This window comes from Sceloporus occidentalis, unplaced genomic scaffold (assembly GCF_023333645.1).
Source record: "Sceloporus occidentalis isolate IW3139 unplaced genomic scaffold, rSceOcc1.0.p SCAF_326, whole genome shotgun sequence".
Taxonomy (NCBI): Eukaryota; Metazoa; Chordata; class Lepidosauria; order Squamata; family Phrynosomatidae; genus Sceloporus; species Sceloporus occidentalis.
In genome coordinates this window covers 289,301-308,089 of record NW_028317306.1, presented here as the reverse complement: position 1 = coordinate 308,089, position 18,789 = coordinate 289,301, and the positions used below count along the sequence as shown (strand labels likewise).

The following is an 18,789-nucleotide window of genomic DNA, read 5'->3' as shown; positions in this document are numbered from 1 at the left end:
GAGGGGCAACACCTACTTGAAAAGGCAAAATACAGTCCTCAGGCACTGGCAGGCACAGCAGAGGAAATAGTAGATTCAATAATATAGCAAAAAACAGAGAGCAAGGAAAGATCTTAATCATTCTGACGTTTTTATAGAGGCATTTAGGTGTACGGGACCGGAAGACACCATTTCCGGAAATTCTCTGCAGATTGACCTCCCGTGACCCAGGGCTGCAGAACCAGAAACCCCCGGAAATATTCAGACCGGGTGGCGCGAACCGGCTGAGCCGGTTAGAGGTCTTACCCTGCCATGCTGCGCTCTGAGGATCCCCCGGGATGGAGGGAACCGGAGCCCGAGGATACAACAACCCAGTGAGCCCCCTGGGCTGTGGGCAGAGCCGAAAACGAGGAGACGAGCCTCGTATGCGTTGCCGTGATGACGGCGGAATTATTGCAGCCGAAGCTGCCGCAAAGATCCTGGATCCAGACGGGACCACTACCGGGCTGCGGAAAGAGGACGCCCCCCCTGGGGCTCAGAGAAAAAAACAAAAAAACAAGGTAAGCATCAGCCGAACCGCTACCTGAGTAGGGCAGGAAACAACACTGGGGAGGAAGGGGGAGGTCTCCTTTTTTTATAGTGTTTCCTGCCCTACCTGGTAGGCAGAGCCTTCTTCTTCACCTGTGCCACCTGGAATGGCAAGGAAATTCTAAAGACAGATTTCTTTTATGCTCACAGCAAAAATAAATAAATTTTAGCTGCAGAGAATTTAATTCTGATTACATTAAAACGTTTACCTTTGATGAGTAGATTGCATATGGATTTTTGGAAGCTGCAAGGAATGATATGTTAAATTTAATAGGGACATCAGTCACTGCTGGTATCATATACTTGTCAGGTCCACGCGTGTACAGTACACCCTCTGGGGAATAATGAAGCTCTTCCAAAGTGAACAGACCAAGTCCCTGAGTGAAAGCACCTTCAACCTAAGGAAATAAATCATGTGCTAGTTAGGTAAAAATATAGCAGTATTGTTTTTTTTTTTTTATTCTTTATTTGTAGAATTCAAGATGGTGATAATGGATTAATAAAACAATTTTACACATGGTGATCTGTAAGTATATAACATTCGCAGACATACACATGATACATGCATAAGGTGACATAGTAGCAAAAAATACACAATTTAGAAATAGGGCAAAAGCCAGGGGAGCCTTTAATCAACCAAGGTGAGACATGAAGAAACAAACCCATTGTATAAAGTATATGTGCTGTCAGGTTAGTCTAGCCATAGTCCTGAGACCACATAGAATGTGATAGATGTCTCATGGACTACTGCAGTCTAATCTAATCTAACCTACAGTTTCAGAAATCTTATGTTTGACTGTAGCTAGAGTGGGGGTCCCAGGGGTATTCCAAACTACCTCAATAGCACATCCTGTGTCTAAAAAAATATTCTTGCTATAAGCTTATTTTCATTCTTATTAAACCCTGTGATTGGTCTTGATAGCAAGTGTGACCATGGGTCAAAGCATTCTAGAAATCAGAGTTAACTGAGGACCACCTTAGGGCACATCCACCATACGCGATAATATGTACCTGCTGACCTGCACATCTTCCAACATAAGTAAGTAGGGCAAGGATCCATCTCATATAATTTAACAGGAGTTTGGTACCAGCGGTGTAACCTCTTCAAAGGTATTCTTTATGGTTTACACAAATTGATATACTAACTTTAGCTTTCCTTATTTCATGCCAATCATCTGGCTCTAAAGTTGACCCTATGTGCTTCTCTCACTTAGTACATGTGTCAGGCACTAATCACCATTTCAGCCAATCCTTTGTACATTAAGCAAATTTATGATTTGCTGACATAGACATTCACCTTCCACTGGGGTCAGCTCACTGTCCCCATCCTCCCCATCTGTTGAGTTGCAAAGCCCCGTATATGTACAAAGTGGAAATAATCAAACGTGTTTCAGGCCCATTTATGTCTGTAAACTGAGTAAGAACTTTGTTTTTGAACATGTTAGTATCTTATCAAACCAAGAGAGTTTGGATTTTCAAAACATTTAGTTATCATTCCTGGGGCAAACGCTCTGTTACTGTTTCAGTGACTAGTTTGTCTAGATCTTTATGGAGTAGACAATGCTCGTGCAGGTTGGACGCTCAATCGCTCAATTTCTCAATTTTAGGAAGCCATATAGATTGATTAGGTGTCTCACATAGGGGAAAAAAAAAAGGTATGCTCCAGGTCAACTTGCCATTTTGACCCCTTATTAGCATGCATGGAAGTGTTGTATGAAGTCAGGGCCCAGTCCCTGCTTTTGTCAGAACATACTTAGTGGTCCTCCTGACCATAGGTTTACTGTTACGCCATATAAATGCATCAATATGTGTCTGAAGTTAAGTGAAGGCGGTATAGGGATCATTTGAAAACAAAATATACAAATATGGGTAGTAGATTATCTTTAAAGAAAGTTTCCCTTCCTACAGAAATCCTACCAATTCACCAGGTTTCTTTTTAGCCTTACTCAACAAGGGGGTATAGTTTAGTTTGGAGAAAAGATTTGAGGGGGAGGTGAGGGGAGAAGCTATTGAGCGTGCCAGATCAAGTCTATGCATCTAGGGGTGTTATCTCATGCCTGGAGTGGATAAAGCCCACCTGATCTGAATTGTTGTGAAAATCTGAGTTTAGTAGCGATATAGGTCAGTACTTTTAAGGGTCTAAAGGGGATTTAACCTCTATTTATCACACACATGTTTGTGGATACTGTATCCCTGGGAAATGTACCTCCTTTCAGGAAGTGAAATAAAAGTTTTATAATATAAGCTTGAAAACCCACCAGGTCCGGATTTCTGATTAGGTTTAATGTGTTTAAGGACTTCAGCCACTTTTTTCTGAAGAGATATCAATATTGCTTTAACAATATCTTTAGATCTTTAGATCATCTGGTATCCAATTAATGAATTTCTAATACTTTGGAATGAATTTGTTACTTTGTCCAAGGTCTAAATAAGTGGGTTTATATAATAATGGAAATACTATTTCTAATTATAGCAGCCCCAAATGTGCATCACATATTTGTGGAGTGCTAGCCCCATAAACGTTTTGTTATCTCCCCTTGATAAATATCCCAAAATCATCATTCCCTCACTTGCATGTGACTTAATCTAGCAGTTAAAACACTTAAGCTCTTACCCTTTCTACCCTATAGATACATAAAACATACATCCAGGCCAAATGAGCTTGAAATATACTCTATATGCATGCAGCAGATTTTGTTTTACCAGTGTATTATTATGTAGTAAAAGTTCCATAGATATTGTTAATGGTTATTTATGGGTAATAGAGGTTTTGCATTAAAAATGGTTAAATAAGTATACACATACATTCCACTTCCTACTAAAACGTCTGTCTCACTTTCCTACTACTCCCAACATATGGGGGTCATGTTATATTATGTGACCCCAGAGCCAGCTATAGATCTCTTTGGTAGACAGACATGTGAAGGAGGCTCCCTAACTGGCCCTAACACAGCCTGCGTACTAAGATTTTTTTTGTTTAGTATCATGGCAAGCCAGTGTCTGTGCCATGTATTACAAAAGTATGATGAAATGGACAGAAGTATGAACAAGTATGTATTACTATGAGATCCCACTAACCTGTCCAATATCAATTCCTGGGTTAATGCTTTCTCCAGCATCCAGAACAATATCAGTTCGGAGGTTCTATGAGTGGCAAAAAAGAATATCAGAATATAATGAGTTTGATATAAAATACCTTAATCTTGAAAAATATGCGTTTTATTGTAAATTGATTTTATTGTAAATTGATTTTTGCTTGGGTATATCTTTTATAACTGCATTCTTCTTATGTTTTCATAAATAGTTTTACAGTTCACCAGAGGAAGTTAAGCTATTTGTAGGTCATAAACTTGTCTTTTTTGCAAACATTGAATCCTGTCACATGATATTATGGTGCCAATGCAAATGCAAATCAATCAGATAAACATTTTTGTCTACTATTATTTACAATTACATTATATGCCAAATCAAATATATGTAACAGTACACATAATATCAAAAGGATAGGCACTAACAGAAGAAGCATTTGTGTTTAACTGTCTATAACAGAAGTTTTGTGTATACTAGTTACCCATTACTTTCCCCAGAGGTGGGGTAATAGATTGGCAGTCACACTACAGAATATATGATCACGTTGAGTGATCAAAAGTGGACATTGCTACCATGTAAGGGATCCATATATAAGATACACAACTGGAAATGATTGATTTAGTTATGAAGGATGCCTTGTCCTAGATACATCATAATAAGGCTCATAGGATAAACTCTAACTGGCCACTTTATTAGGTACATCTGTTCAACTGCTTGTTAACACAAATAGCTAATCAGCCAATCACATGGCAGCAACTCAATGCATTTAGGCATGTAGACATGGTCAAGACAACTTGAAGTTCAAACCGAGCATGAGAATGGGGAAGAAAGGGGATTTAGGTGACTTTGAACGTGGGATGGTTGTTGGTGCCAGGGGGGGTGGTCTGAGTATTTCAGAAACTGCTGATCTACAGGGATTTTCATGCACAACCATCTTTAGGGTTTACAGAGAGATATATCAAAATACCGGGGCGCAAAGACATGTGGGGAAAAATAAAAATAATATAGTGTAATAAAATCTCAAATTTAAAAATATAAAGTGAAATAATTGCACTCACAAACGTGCTCAGGTTAAGCGCTCATCAATGTGATGGAGTCTGTATATCCTTAGAAATTCTGTTATAGGGAACAGAGACCAAAAATAGTACAAATAAACGTTGATATATTTATTATAAAATAAAGGTAAAAAACTCACAAGAGTATATGCATAACCAAGGTGTCATGCATAAAAGCAATGGAAGGATGTCCTTTTCGGTAGTATAAAATGACGAATATGTCCGTGTCAAGGAAATCCGAAAGGTCGATGGTAAGTATAAAAGTTTCTCAAAGTCTCTCAACGCGTTTCGCCGGCTATGTCGTCGGCTTCCTCAGGAGAATTATGAAAAGTCAATGTGTGTTCTGTCCGTAAATTCCCGTTTTTTTAAAGGTCCCACTCTGCCGTCTTCTTCTATTTGCGTCATCACGCATCCTCTTTTTTTCTCTTTTTTTCTCTTTTTTTCTTTTTCTCTTTACTTTATTTAACTGTTTATTGTCTTTTTAGATGTCTTTAACCCAAAAAATCCACTGCATCGAAGGAAGAAAAACGACATGGAGCTCCTCATTTCGTCTCGTCATGGTCGGTAAGTATATAAAGTATCAAACAAAGTGTTTTAAAATAAAAAAAACCATAGTATATAAAATATGTTAATTGCTTGGTTGTTTTTGTTCGCAGGAGTACCATCCGACCAGCGGGGAGCCCACAGAAGAAATTAGGCAGAAAAGAAGATCAAGGTAAAGGACTTAAGTGAATAATTAGACACTGATGTAAATGTGGTTACATTGTTAATTAGTATCAATTCGGTGTGTGGTAAAACTAGTTAAAAGATTAGATGGTGTATCTGATAGATTAAATATATTTAATTTCTCTTCTTTTTAGAAATGCAATATGATGAACTGGAAATCCACATGAAGAACAGACATGGAAGGCAAATGGATAGATTATAATTGTAGTAACTATGTTAATTGATAGATATAACCATACCGCAACAATGTTAATGATGTGCATCTGGCATGTGTAGAAACGATTAACCCCAACGATGTAATGAAAATCTATGAATGATGTATGTAAAAAAGTGTTTATTATGTGTAGCGAGTGTCAAACATGACCTAGTATGAAAAATAAAACTTAATAAAAACTTAAATAAATAAAAAATAATATATTACTATGAATTCGTGTATTATTTAAAACAAATAAAAAAGTAAAACAATATATATGGAAAAATTAGTATAAAAAAGTGGCTATATCTAGTTCTACATTCAGGCCATCTTTCTTAAAAGTCTGAAACTTGTATATCCATTCAGTTTCTTTTTTTGTTCAAATTTCTTTTACATCTCCACCCCTCCAGTGAGGAGATACTAAATCAATACCTATTACCTTAAAATCAGGTAACGAAAACTCGCTGCATTTTAAACAGTGTCTAGGGACACTATGTTTAGTGTTATTATTTCTTATTCCTCCTAAATGTTCAAGGCCTCTTACTTTTAATTCCCTAGATGTTCGTCCTATATATTGGATTCCACATTTGCACTCTAATAGGTACACTACATTTTTTGAAGTACAGTGTATAAAATGACGAATATTATATTCTTTTTTCGTTATGGTACATTTAAAAGAGGTGATCTTCTTATCTTGTAAATAGCAGGTTTTACAGAGTTTACATATGCCGCATCTATGGAAGCCTACCGGTTTATGGGTTAAAAAATGATCTTTATTTATTTTTTCATTTGGGAGGGCGAAACGCGTTCATAGCCGGCGAAACGCGTTGAGAGACTTTGAGAAACTTTTATACTTACCATCGACCTTTCGGATTTCCTTGACACGGACATATTCGTCATTTTATATTACCGAAAAGGACATCCTTCCATTGCTTTTATGCATGACACCTTGGTTATGCATATACTCTTGTGAGTTTTTTACCTTTATTTTATAATAAATATATCAACGTTTATTTGCACTATTTTTGGTCTCTGTTCCCTATCACAGAATTTCTAAGGATATACAGACTCCATCACATTGATGAGCGCTTAACCTGAGCACGTTTGTGAGTGCAATTATTTCACTTTATATTTTTAAATTTGAGATTTTATTACACTATATTATTTTTATTTTTCCCCACATGTCTTTGCGCCCCGGTATTTTGATATATCGTTCCTGTTAACACTTATGAGGAGTGTTATTCTCGGGCAGCAGCAGGACCTGTGGGGTATTTATAATTTTTATAATCTTTAATATTCACCAGTTTGTGGAGGTGTCTATTTCTTGTTTTCTATTGACGGGTTTACAGAGAGGTTGTGTGGACGAAAAATCCTTGATGTCAGAGGAGAATGGGCAGACTGGTTCGAGATGACAGAAAGGCAACAGTGACTCAAATAACTACTTGTTACAACCAAGGTATGCAGAATACCATCTCTGAACGCGCAACACGTCGAACCTTGAAGCAGATGGGCTACAGCAGCAGAAGACAACACCAGGTGCCACTCCTGTCAGCTAAGAACAGGAAACTGAGGCTACAATTCGCACAGGCTCAACCAAAAGTGGACAATGGAAGACTGGATGAACATTGCCTGGTCTGATGAGTCTTGATTCCAGCTACAACATTCAGATGGCAGGGTCAGACTTTGGCGTAAACAACATGAAAGCATGGATCCATCCTGCTTTGTATCAATGGTTCAGGCTGCTGGTGGTGGTGTAATGGTGTGAGGGACATTTTCTTGGCACACTGTGGGCCTCTTAGTACCAATTGAGCATTGTTTAAATGCAACAGCTTACCTGAGTATTGTTGCTGACCATGTCCATTCCTTTTATGACCACGGTGTACCCATCTTCTGATGGCTACTTCCAGCAGGATAATGCACCATGTCACAAAGCTCACATCATCTCAAACTGGTTTCTTGAGCATGACATTGAGTTTACTGTACTGTGGCCTCCACAGTCACAGTCCAGATCTCAATCCAATAGAGCACCTTTAGGATGTGGTGGAATGGGAGATTCGCATCATGGATGTGCAGCCAACAAATCTGCAGCAACTGCGTGATGTCATCATGTCCATATGGACCAAAATCTCTGAGGAATGCTTCTAGCACCTTGTAGAAAGTATGCCACGAAGAACAAAGGCAGTTTTGAAGGCAAAAGGGGGTCCAACCCGGTACTAGCAAGGTGTACCTAATAAAGCGGCCAGTGAGTGTATACTGTATGTTGCCACCCGCTAGTAAGGCACATAAAACTCATTATTACCTTGTGTCCACCAGTCAGGCAATCTAGCTCAATCTCTGAACATGCTGTCCCAAATATGTAGTATGGCCCAGCATGACCTTCTCCAGTCTCCCAATCCATGTAAGTGTCATATCCCCTAAACAGGAAAATAATTTCATTCACAACACAAAAAGTAACGTTGTAACACTGTTAAATGTTCAAATGTTATACCCATTGTAACTTCCTTGGTGAATTAAATACTTGGAGCAAATTTGTTTCGTTTTTGTTTGTAACTCTGGTGTATAAACCAAGGTTTATACCTGCAAGGTGACATTCTTTCACACTAGAGCATAGAAACTGCCTATTTGCAATGCTGTCTTTTTTAGTTGACAAAGCTTGTTGTATACCTCATTAAAGTAAAATTTGAAAAGAGCATGAGGTATAAATGAAGATAACTGCTAACAATAATTAAATTTACCTGTAAAATCCAGTAGCTGAAAGGCTAATTCTGTCCATAAAAGCTCTTAGAACCTGTAATACAAAAATAACAAAAACATGGCTAGGTTTTCATCAGACTTTGCAAACTTTACCTCATAAGTGACACAATTGTTGCAAATTGCAACTGCAGCACAAAACAAAAAACAAAACTGAAGAGACAGTACAATGTCCGATAAGAATGCATATTAACCCCTTTAGGACGTTTTTTTTTTTCCTTTCTCCTCCATGTTTGCACTAAAAGACTTTAATCAACTCTGATTGCCAACTTATTTAGTGTATCCCCAGATATTATATATTGGGTTGTTTTTTTTTCAGCAAAAGTAGGACTTTGTCTTGAAATAATAATTACATATATAAACCATCATTTAATATGAAAAATTTCTAAAAATGTTGGGAAAAAAAGTAAATATTTTCACAATTTCACCTATAAAAACTATATATAACCAGTGCAAATGGAAAAAATAACTCCAAACCTCATACACCTGATATTTTCATTTCTTTTGGCACACAGGGTTAAATATGAATAATGTGCATCGCTGTTTCTAAACTACATATTTTTAACCCCTTCACGACAAAGCCCGTACATGTACGGGGTAACGATGTACCGCACAGGCTGCCATTTAATAGCTGCAATGCCGCGATCACTGCATTTTCGCAGAGATCGGTGGCTTTACAGGATCCATGGAAGCCTCACAAGTGAGGCTATCGAAGGCATGTCAGTAACACAACCCCCTGCCCTGCTCCGAAGAGCGACCACAAGGGCCATCAGTGAATGGCATTGCTGCCATTCACAAGATGGAGGTGCCAACTGTCACAATTCAAAGTTCACAGAGGGTCAATCCAGACCCTCTTGAGAACTCTTGATCTCCCCCTGCAGGTGGAATGCAAGTACTGCATTCAACCAAGCAGGTTAATGGAGCCCAGTTCACTAATCACAATGTGATTAGTAAAATAAAAAAATAAAAAAAAATTGTAACATGTCACAATAATCCCCCACTGTCACAAAAAAGTAATATATATATATAAAAGTTTTTTATGAGCAAGTCCTACAATTAGCGCTATATCTTCGCTATATCTTCGCAAAACGGATGGGAAGAGTTAAAATATTGGCATTTTAAAAGCCCACAGGGTGCGTAGTTTAAAAAAAAAAAAAGTATGATTTAATGGGGTGAATTGAATTGGCTGGCTTCAAATATGGGACATGGGCACAAACTGACCAGATGTCCAAATGCCCGAATAACACAACAAACCCGTGCATGGGGGTATCGCTGTTACTGAACATATATTGGGGTCTTGTTTGACAGGAACATATACCAGGTGCGGTAAATTCACACCTGAATTACAATGTGTGTGGAAAAAAATAAAAAAAAATTCTACCATAAAGTTTGGCAAAGGCTGATGGTAGAATTAGTGCATGGAAAGGGTTAAAATACCAGCATTTGAAATACCCCGGGGTGTCTAGTTTTAAAAATATATGGTTTGATGGGGTAAATTGCACTGGCCGGCTTCAAAGATACCTGAAATTGCAGATGAGGCAGATTGACCAGATTTCGGGAAAAAATGGTTTTGAAATAGCAAAACGCTACTTGTAATTATTGCCCAATAACTTGCAGAAAAAAGCAAAAAAAAACCATAAAAGCATTGAGTATTTCTAAACTCAGGACAAATAGGAGGAGTAGGAGTGATCAAAGGGCTTGTGGGGGCTCTTTATTGCTGTTGCTGGTCTGCCTGGCATCTAGTGAGGTGTCTAGTAGGGGCAGCTGGGGAACGTCTGCGCAATGTGCGTTGACAACCTCCGCTGCTACACAGCACTTTCGTTGGGGCTTCTATGATGGAGCACCGGAAGTGCATATCACGCCGGCACTCGGTCATAGAAACCCTAGCGGAAGTGCTGAGCAGCAGCAGAGGTTACATAGTTAGATAAGGTTGAAAAAAGTCCTAAGTCCATCAAGTTCAATCCTTCTACCTAACCTTCCTACTCTTGATCCACTATCGCATTGCAGTGGATTGGATCCAGCCCTGTACTAAATTTGTGAACTTTTCCCTGGAGCAGCAGCCAGATCAAAACGGTGAAATTTTAAAAAAATGGACAAGCTAAGACCAGGAGATTCTATCAAAGGCCTTATCCGCATCACAACTAATTATTATAGACCTTTTGTTTGTAATTTGGAGGCCGCGATAGCCGCAATTACATTCCTGACATTCTGGTTAGAATGGCGACCCTTCACAAAACATGTCTGGGAAGGGGAGATAATCTTCATCATGATAGGTTGAAATTGAGCAGCCATAATTTCAGCTATTTAATAAGGAAATAGGTCTGTAGGAAGAGATCGATGCAGGATCTCTATTCGGTTTGGGGAGTTCAATAATTCTGGAAGCTGTAAACTCCGTGTGGGGGGTTATTCCCTGACAGAAAACGATTATAAATCTCGGCAAGATGCGCCGGTAAATATGTGGTTAAGAGTTTTAATAACAGCAGAAATTTCCAGGTGCGTGTTTGTTTCAAAAAACAAAAAACCTCTCATTTATATTATGTTTATATATTTGTTGCCAACTTTATTAGGGTAAGAAGCGCAGACAGTTTTTGTTTTTTGTATACATTGTACAGCCAATACACTGTTTCTTGCTGCATGCTTACACCTGTTTGGTAGGCCTCGTATTACATATTTGTATTATTTGAGCCTGAGACTAGCTTAGCGCACCGACATTTTTTCTTTTCCCTGTTTGCACATATTTGAGGTTGTTGGCTCCTCATCAGTCTGGTTGCAGCTTGCTGTCCAGGGGTTAATGGGGAGGAGGTTTAATTGCACCTCCCCCAACACATTAATAAGGTTTTGGTAGCAGTATAAACTGCTTTGTGTGTCCACTATGTAGGAAGTGAGAGTAGGTTCTCACCCTATTGAGAGTGTGCCTTGACGTGGCGGGTGAGCTTAATTATGCTTTGGCCAATTCATATAACCAAAACCTCTCATTTATATTATGTTTATATATTTGTTGCCAACTTTATTAGGGTAAGAAGCGCAGACAGTTTTTGTTTTTTGTATACATTGTACAGCCAATACACTGTTTCTTGCTGCATGCTTACACCTGTTTGGTAGGCCTCGTATTACATATTTGTATTATTTGAGCCTGTGACTAGCTTAGCGCACCGACATTTTTTCTTTTCCCTGTTTGCACATATTTGAGGTTGTTGTCTCCTCATCAGTCTGGTTGCAGCTTGCTGTCCAGGGGTTAATGGGGAGGAGGTTTAATTGCACCTCCCCCAACACATTAATAAGGTTTTGGTAGCAGTATAAACTGCTTTGTGTGTCCACTATGTAGGAAGTGAGAGTAGGTTCTCACCCTATTGAGAGTGTGCCTTGACGTGGCGGGTGAGCTTAATTATGCTTTGGCCAATTCATATAACCAAAACCTCTCATTTATATTATGTTTATATATTTGTTGCCAACTTTATTAGGGTAAGAAGCGCAGACAGTTTTTGTTTTTTGTATACATTGTACAGCCAATACACTGTTTCTTGCTGCATGCTTACACCTGTTTGGTAGGCCTCGTATTACATATTTGTATTATTTGAGCCTGAGACTAGCTTAGCGCACCGACATTTTTTCTTTTCCCTGTTTGCACATATTTGAGGTTGTTGGCTCCTCATCAGTCTGGTTGCAGCTTGCTGTCCAGGGGTTAATGGGGAGGAGGTTTAATTGCACCTCCCCCAACACATTAATAAGGTTTTGGTAGCAGTATAAACTGCTTTGTGTGTCCACTATGTAGGAAGTGAGAGTAGGTTCTCACCCTATTGAGAGTGTGCCTTGACGTGGCGGGTGAGCTTAATTATGCTTTGGCCAATTCATATAACCAAAGCCTCTCATTTATATTATGTTTATATATTTGTTGCCAACTTTATTAGGGTAAGAAGCGCAGACAGTTTTTGTTTTTTGTATACATTGTACAGCCAATACACTGTTTCTTGCTGCATGCTTACACCTGTTTGGTAGGCCTCGTATTACATATTTGTATTATTTGAGCCTGAGACTAGCTTAGCGCACCGACATTTTTTCTTTTCCCTGTTTGCACATATTTGAGGTTGTTGGCTCCTCATCAGTCTGGTTGCAGCTTGCTGTCCAGGGGTTAATGGGGAGGAGGTTTAATTGCACCTCCCCCAACACATTAATAAGGTTTTGGTAGCAGTATAAACTGCTTTGTGTGTCCACTATGTAGGAAGTGAGAGTAGGTTCTCACCCTATTGAGAGTGTGCCTTGACGTGGCGGGTGAGCTTAATTATGCTTTGGCCAATTCATATAACCAAAACCTCTCATTTATATTATGTTTATATATTTGTTGCCAACTTTATTAGGGTAAGAAGCGCAGACAGTTTTTGTTTTTTGTATACATTGTACAGCCAATACACTGTTTCTTGCTGCATGCTTACACCTGTTTGGTAGGCCTCGTATTACATATTTGTATTATTTGAGCCTGAGACTAGCTTAGCGCACCGACATTTTTTCTTTTCCGTGTTTGTTTCAGCAAGTTTTTCCCATCCGCAGATAATTTATGAATATTAGCCCTCTGAAAAATATGAGAAACCATATTCAAATCAGCAGGGTCTTCTTTACGGAAATTCTCAAAATAGTCCGCAAATAATTGCGTGATACTATTAGGGTCTGATATCACCGCTTGGGCGGTGTTGGAAACTTGAACAATAGGACGATGGGCTGATATAGAGTGTCTGCCTAGATTAGCCAGAAGATTACCAGACCGATGAACCCCATCGAAAAAAAGGCAATCCTACCATAATTATGAGAAAGTTGAGCTTTTTCGGTAGCCCAAGCCTCATAAAGTGATTTAGTCTCCTTATAAACCTCTGCCGTGTGGGGTGTATTGAAAGTTTTATGAGCAACATATGTCTGGGAAAGTTAATTGAGTCAACCTTGCCTCAGCCTCCCTCCTGCGCCTCTTCACATAAGCGATAATGTGTCCCCTCATTACAGGTTTAGATGCCCCTCAGAATAAATCTGGGTTGTCCAAAGGGACATGATTATCATCTACAAAATCATTCTACTTCGCAATAGATAGCTAGGAAACTGTCAATTGCGAGAAGTCTGGTAGGAAACGTGCAACCGAACATCCGTCCAAATGGGAGCATGGTCTGAAACCACTATTTGGCCGACTTTGGCATCTAGCAGACAATGCAAAAGTAATTCCGGAACATACAAATAGTCAATTCTGGAAAATGAGTCATGTGGGTGAGAATAGAAAGTATACTGTCTGTCAATCGGAGTAAGATATATCTACCCTTCCTTTGAAGAAAAATGTTCCAACATAGGCAGGGATGACACCCCGGCCGAATGAGCAGATCTCCCAGAGATATCCAAGGTAGAATTTGCCACTAGGTTGAAATCACCCCCTAGGATAATATTAAGAGCAGACATTCCCAGTAAAAGCTCATAGACCTTGGTCAAAAAAACAAGTTGTCCAGGCGACGGGGCATAGAAATTAACCAACGTAAATGTTTCACTATATAGTTTGTCAGTAAGGATAAGGTATCTGCCATCCGGATCTCTAGTTACAGATTCAACCACAAAAAAGGTAGCCTCTTAGAAAACAAATGGAAACCCCCCTGGACTTTTTGACAGACATGGCAGAATAGCACTCGCTGAGCCAAGGCACTTTCAAGATATTATGAACAGGGTCACACCATTGTGTCTCCTGAAGGTATATAACATCTGGGTGTAAATGCTTATGGTGACCAGGAAACTTCTTATTTGGAGTATTTAAGCCTTCTACATTCCATGACAATAGGCGCAAAAAGGATAAGGAACTGTTGCCACAACTAGATTGTGTCATGTGAACAGATTAACATGAGGTGGGCCCTCAACCGATGCCCTGTAGTATTCGAGAAGCTAGCAACCAGCCGGAAACCAGTGACCCAGGGGAGTCCCAGTGAGCCCCCCACGGTATCCACATACTAGTGCACATATATATGACACATAGCGATAGATAATTACACTTTTCCCATTTTGTGTTTATAAACCAAAACATAGTGTTTAGAACTCCACGCCAGACAACAAACCAAAACAAATAAACATAAAAGAGAAACAAAAAGAGGAAAAACATCAGAAGAACATCACTTTTAAGAAGACCCAGGATCCAAGCCTGAATCTCAAAACAATCACCACCTTTACAGAACCCTGGACCTAGGAGAGGTACGTGGAGAAGAACGAGACAGAGTCGGGACAGGGAGGGGAAGGGTTCACAAACTTTGCAGGATCCTCGGCCGGAGAGATAGAAGGTACAGCAGCGCCTAATAGAAAATCAGATGCCTCTGTCGGACTGTCAAAAAAGTAAGGTTTCTCTTCATGAAAAATCTTGAGTCTCGCCAGATAAAGGAGAGCAAACTTCACTCTTTTGTCATGCAGCTCAGAGCTCAGAACTGACGCCTCTTGGCCGATACTGTAGCCGAAAAGTCTTGATAAAGTAGAAGTTTATGGTTATTGTAATGGAAGGAGGAGGCATTTCTGTACAGCTCTAATATTTTCACCTTGTCAGTATAATCCAGCACAGCCCTGGGGCGTGCGGTGGAAGAGGCCGGTTCCCGTCCCACACGGTGGACACGTTCGATTACCAGCTGGCCCTGAGAACACGCAACCCCCAAGGTCTTGGGGAGCTAATCCGTAACCAAGTTATGCAGTGCTGGAGTTTTGACCTCTTCCTGCAGCCCTATGAGCCCAACCCAACCTCCCAACCTAACTATAACCCACACCTAACTACCGTATTTGCTCGATTATAAGACAAGGTTTTTTCCAGAGTAAATGCTCTAAAAAATATCCCTCGTCTTATAATCGGGGTCGCCTTATAATCAGACCTCAAATAGGTATGACTATGAGACTAAGATCCAGATCCCCCGCAGCGATGCAGGGGACCTGGATCCTCCTGTGTTATGCCCCCCCCAACTTACCGGTGCTTCTGAGTCCCCGGTGCTTAGTCCAGGCAGCGTGTACAGCTCTATCTACGAGAACCGCGTAGAGCTCTACACACTGCCCGGACTAAGCACCGGTGACTCAGATGCAGGGGACCTGGATCCTCCTGTGTTATGCCCCACCAACTTACCGGTGCTTCTGAGTCCCCGGTGCTTAGTCCGGGCAGCGTGTAGAGCTCTATCTACGTGAATCGCGTAGAGCTCTACACGCTCCCCGGACTAAGCACCAGGGACTCAGATGCAGGGGACCTGGATCCTCCTATGTTATGCCCCCCCAACTTACCGGTGCTTCTGAGTCCCCGGTGCTTAGTCCGGGCAGCGTATAGAGCTCTACTCGATTCGCGTAGACAACTTCCACTCTACACGCTGCCCGGACTAAGCACCGGGGACTCAGAAACACCGGTAAGTTTGGAGGAGGGAGTGTTAAATGGGGGGCATAAGGCATTTCTGGAGGCAGAGTGCTCTGTGAAATGCCTTTTAACCTCCTTAATGCCACTCTGCCTCCAGAAATGCCTTTTAACCCTCTATATGGCACTCTGCCTTCTGAAATGCCTTATACCTCCCTATATGCCACTCTTCCCCATAATATGCCTTTTAACCCCCTATTTTTCTCAATCATAGCTTTTATTAACAAACAATTGTTCACATAGTTTACATGAATTAACATTTACTGGTAAAACTTTTTTTCCTATGGTGTCATCTTATATTTAAGCTTTTTCTTTTTTCATAAATTAATATTCAGATTTTGGGGGGTCGTCTTATAATCAGGCAAATACGATAATGAGAGGGCAAAAAAAAAGAAGGCGCCACGAAATGCGCCAGATAGCGTGGGAAAAAAAGAAACATAAAAATATTAAGAACCACAAACCCAGACCCAACCTACCTAAAACCCTGCCGTACCTTTTACCTATCTTTTTTTTTTATATATATATTTTTTTTTTCCCAGTATAAAAATAGAGTACATAAATAATAACAGACAGATACATATAGATGCATTTACTCACTTTAGTTGCCAAGGTTTCGACATTAATGGCTGCGTGTTGAGTTATTTTTAAGGGAACAGCAAATTTACACTGTTATTCAGGCTGTACACTCACTACTTTACATTGTAGCAGAGAGTCATTTCTTCAGTGTTGTCACATGAACAGATATCATAAAATATTTACAAAAATGTGAGGGGTGTACATATGACAAACTTATGACAAACTTATGACAAACGTAATTATCTATGGCGCTGGTGAAAGGATCTATAAAGGAACATGTCCCACATATATAGCTTAATAAAAAATAAAAAAAAGATAGTTGCACACTTCTGGTCAGATCATCCACTGTTAACCCAATAGTCCCACATTTTATATGAGTTGGGGGAATTTAAATATGGCCAATTTATTGCTCTCTCCATTCTAATCTGGAAAACTAGCTGATCGACTAAATGTATCCACAGAGGTGTCAAGGGTTGTTTTCAGTTGCGGGCAATTATGATCTTTGTTGCTACCAGACACTGGGTTATTAGAAGGATGTCTCTCTTTCCTATCTTTGGTCAATTTAAATGTAATAAAGCCACTTCCGGTGATCTTCTTAATTTAGCATTTGTTTAAAATTCTATCAAGTCAAAGACTCGCTGCCAAACTTTTCTTTTCTCCTCACACCCCCACCAAATATGGAGGTAAGATCCCTCCTGGTTATTACACCTCTAGCAACTAGAGGAGCAAGATGGATACATTTTCTTAATTCTAGTTGGCACTAAGTACCATCTATTGGAGACTTTATATTGAGTCTCCAATAGGTTTAGAGAGTGTATTACTCTTGCTGTATTCAGTTGTGCCTTAAACCAATCTGACAGTTCCCCACCAAGATAGTTATATTTTTTGCCAATACTATAGTTGGGGGTTTGTATATTGCATTAGTTTCAGGACGTTAACTTCCATTGTCCTCTTAACATCTCTAGTTATATAAATACCCAGGTAACTAAGGCCTCGTTTGGCCCAGGTGAACTCATAGGGTTGGTCCTCTCCCTTATACTCCTAAGTTTTTCCCCAACAATACAGTTTTTGTTATATTCATCTTATAGTTCGATACTGTGCTATACAATCTGAATTCCTCCATCAGGTATTTTAAGGACTCCACTGGATCCGTCAGTGTGATTAATACGTTGTCCGCATACATACTGACTTTTAGGTTTCTTATTTTAGTTTGGTATCCCTTGATACTATCATTGTTTCTAATATTGATTGCCAAAGGCTCCATTGATAATATATATAAAAGTGGAGATAGTGGGCACCCCTGATGGGTGCCGTTTCTCAACTGGAACCATGGGGAACAGATGTTCAGGCCAACTACTCTGTCCATTGGATCCAAATACAAGGATAGGATCGCCCTATGCATCCATCCCTGTATTCCAAATTTTAGCAGGGATCGGCTTAGGAATCTCCAGCTGATCTGATAGAACGCCTTCTCTGCATCGACCACCACGATCAGCAAGGGACCCCCCAACCTGGTAAAATGTCTTTTATTCTTCTTGTGTTATAACATGAGGATCTGCCCGGAACAAAACCTATCTGGTCCATATGAATCACTGTGTCAAGAATACTCTTCATCCTTTCCACCAATATTGATGAATCAATAGGCTGAAGATGAGGAGCACGATTAAAAAGCAGTCATCTCAATGGCCCGCCTCCTGGAAGTCTCTATATATGTGTGTTTATGGGCAGGTGTGTGTAAAGGCATTGTGTGTGGGCAGTCGTGTGTAATGTCAGCGTATGTGTGTACTTATGGGCAAGTCTTTGTAAAATAAAGTGTGTAAGGGCAGTGTATGTGTATATGTGTGTTTATGGGCAGGTGTGTGTAAAGGCAGTGTGACAAGGGCAGTGCCAATAAAATAAACTCTGTAAAAAAAATAGCTGAGGGAGCACAATATAACATTCTTGCCTCAGGCGCAAAAGGAGCTAGCTACAGCTCTGCTCACAGCAACCAGGCAGCGCAAGAGCCTGCCGCTCTGTCTCTGTACTTATTTGTAAACTATAAAGAAAAGCTTTCGATACTTTTCTTGACTTTCTCAGGTCTGAAGCAACACCTGAAGAAGTTAATCCAATAAAAAGGTATCATTGCATATTATTTTGTTTTTTTCAGTGACATGATTTAGTGGTGGAACCCACCCTATATATTGTTCATAGAGTTGCCACTGCTTATAACCAAACCAGCTGTTCCTGGCTCACTGCTACAAGACTAGCTATTCAACCATTAGAGGGCATCGCGGATCCATCTTCCTGCTTCAAGATTCATAGCTCTTTTCCTACCTAAGTCCCTCCACCAAACTCCAAATGCTCACTTACCTGATCTCTTTGATCTTCCTCTTTCCCCTGCTTTAATTTGTACCGCTCATGCAGAGATACAGGGCTTCTTAAGGGCTTCCCCTATCCTTTGAAATTAC

The 18,789-nt window shown here is 39.9% G+C and overlaps 1 protein-coding gene across 1 annotated transcript in view; it reads right to left on the bottom strand.

Moving 5' to 3' along the window:
- Positions 1 to 18,789, bottom strand: part of LOC149274541 (aldehyde oxidase 2-like) — a 157,138-nt gene that overhangs the window by 9,955 nt on the left and 128,394 nt on the right. The window contains exons 28-31 of the mRNA XM_089505361.1: positions 8,367 to 8,419; positions 7,931 to 8,045; positions 3,646 to 3,711; positions 777 to 965 (exon numbers count right to left, since the gene is read on the bottom strand). Coding sequence (XP_089361487.1) covers positions 777 to 965; positions 3,646 to 3,711; positions 7,931 to 8,045; positions 8,367 to 8,419 — 423 coding nt within the window. The remainder of the gene's footprint in view (positions 1 to 776; positions 966 to 3,645; positions 3,712 to 7,930; positions 8,046 to 8,366; positions 8,420 to 18,789) is intronic.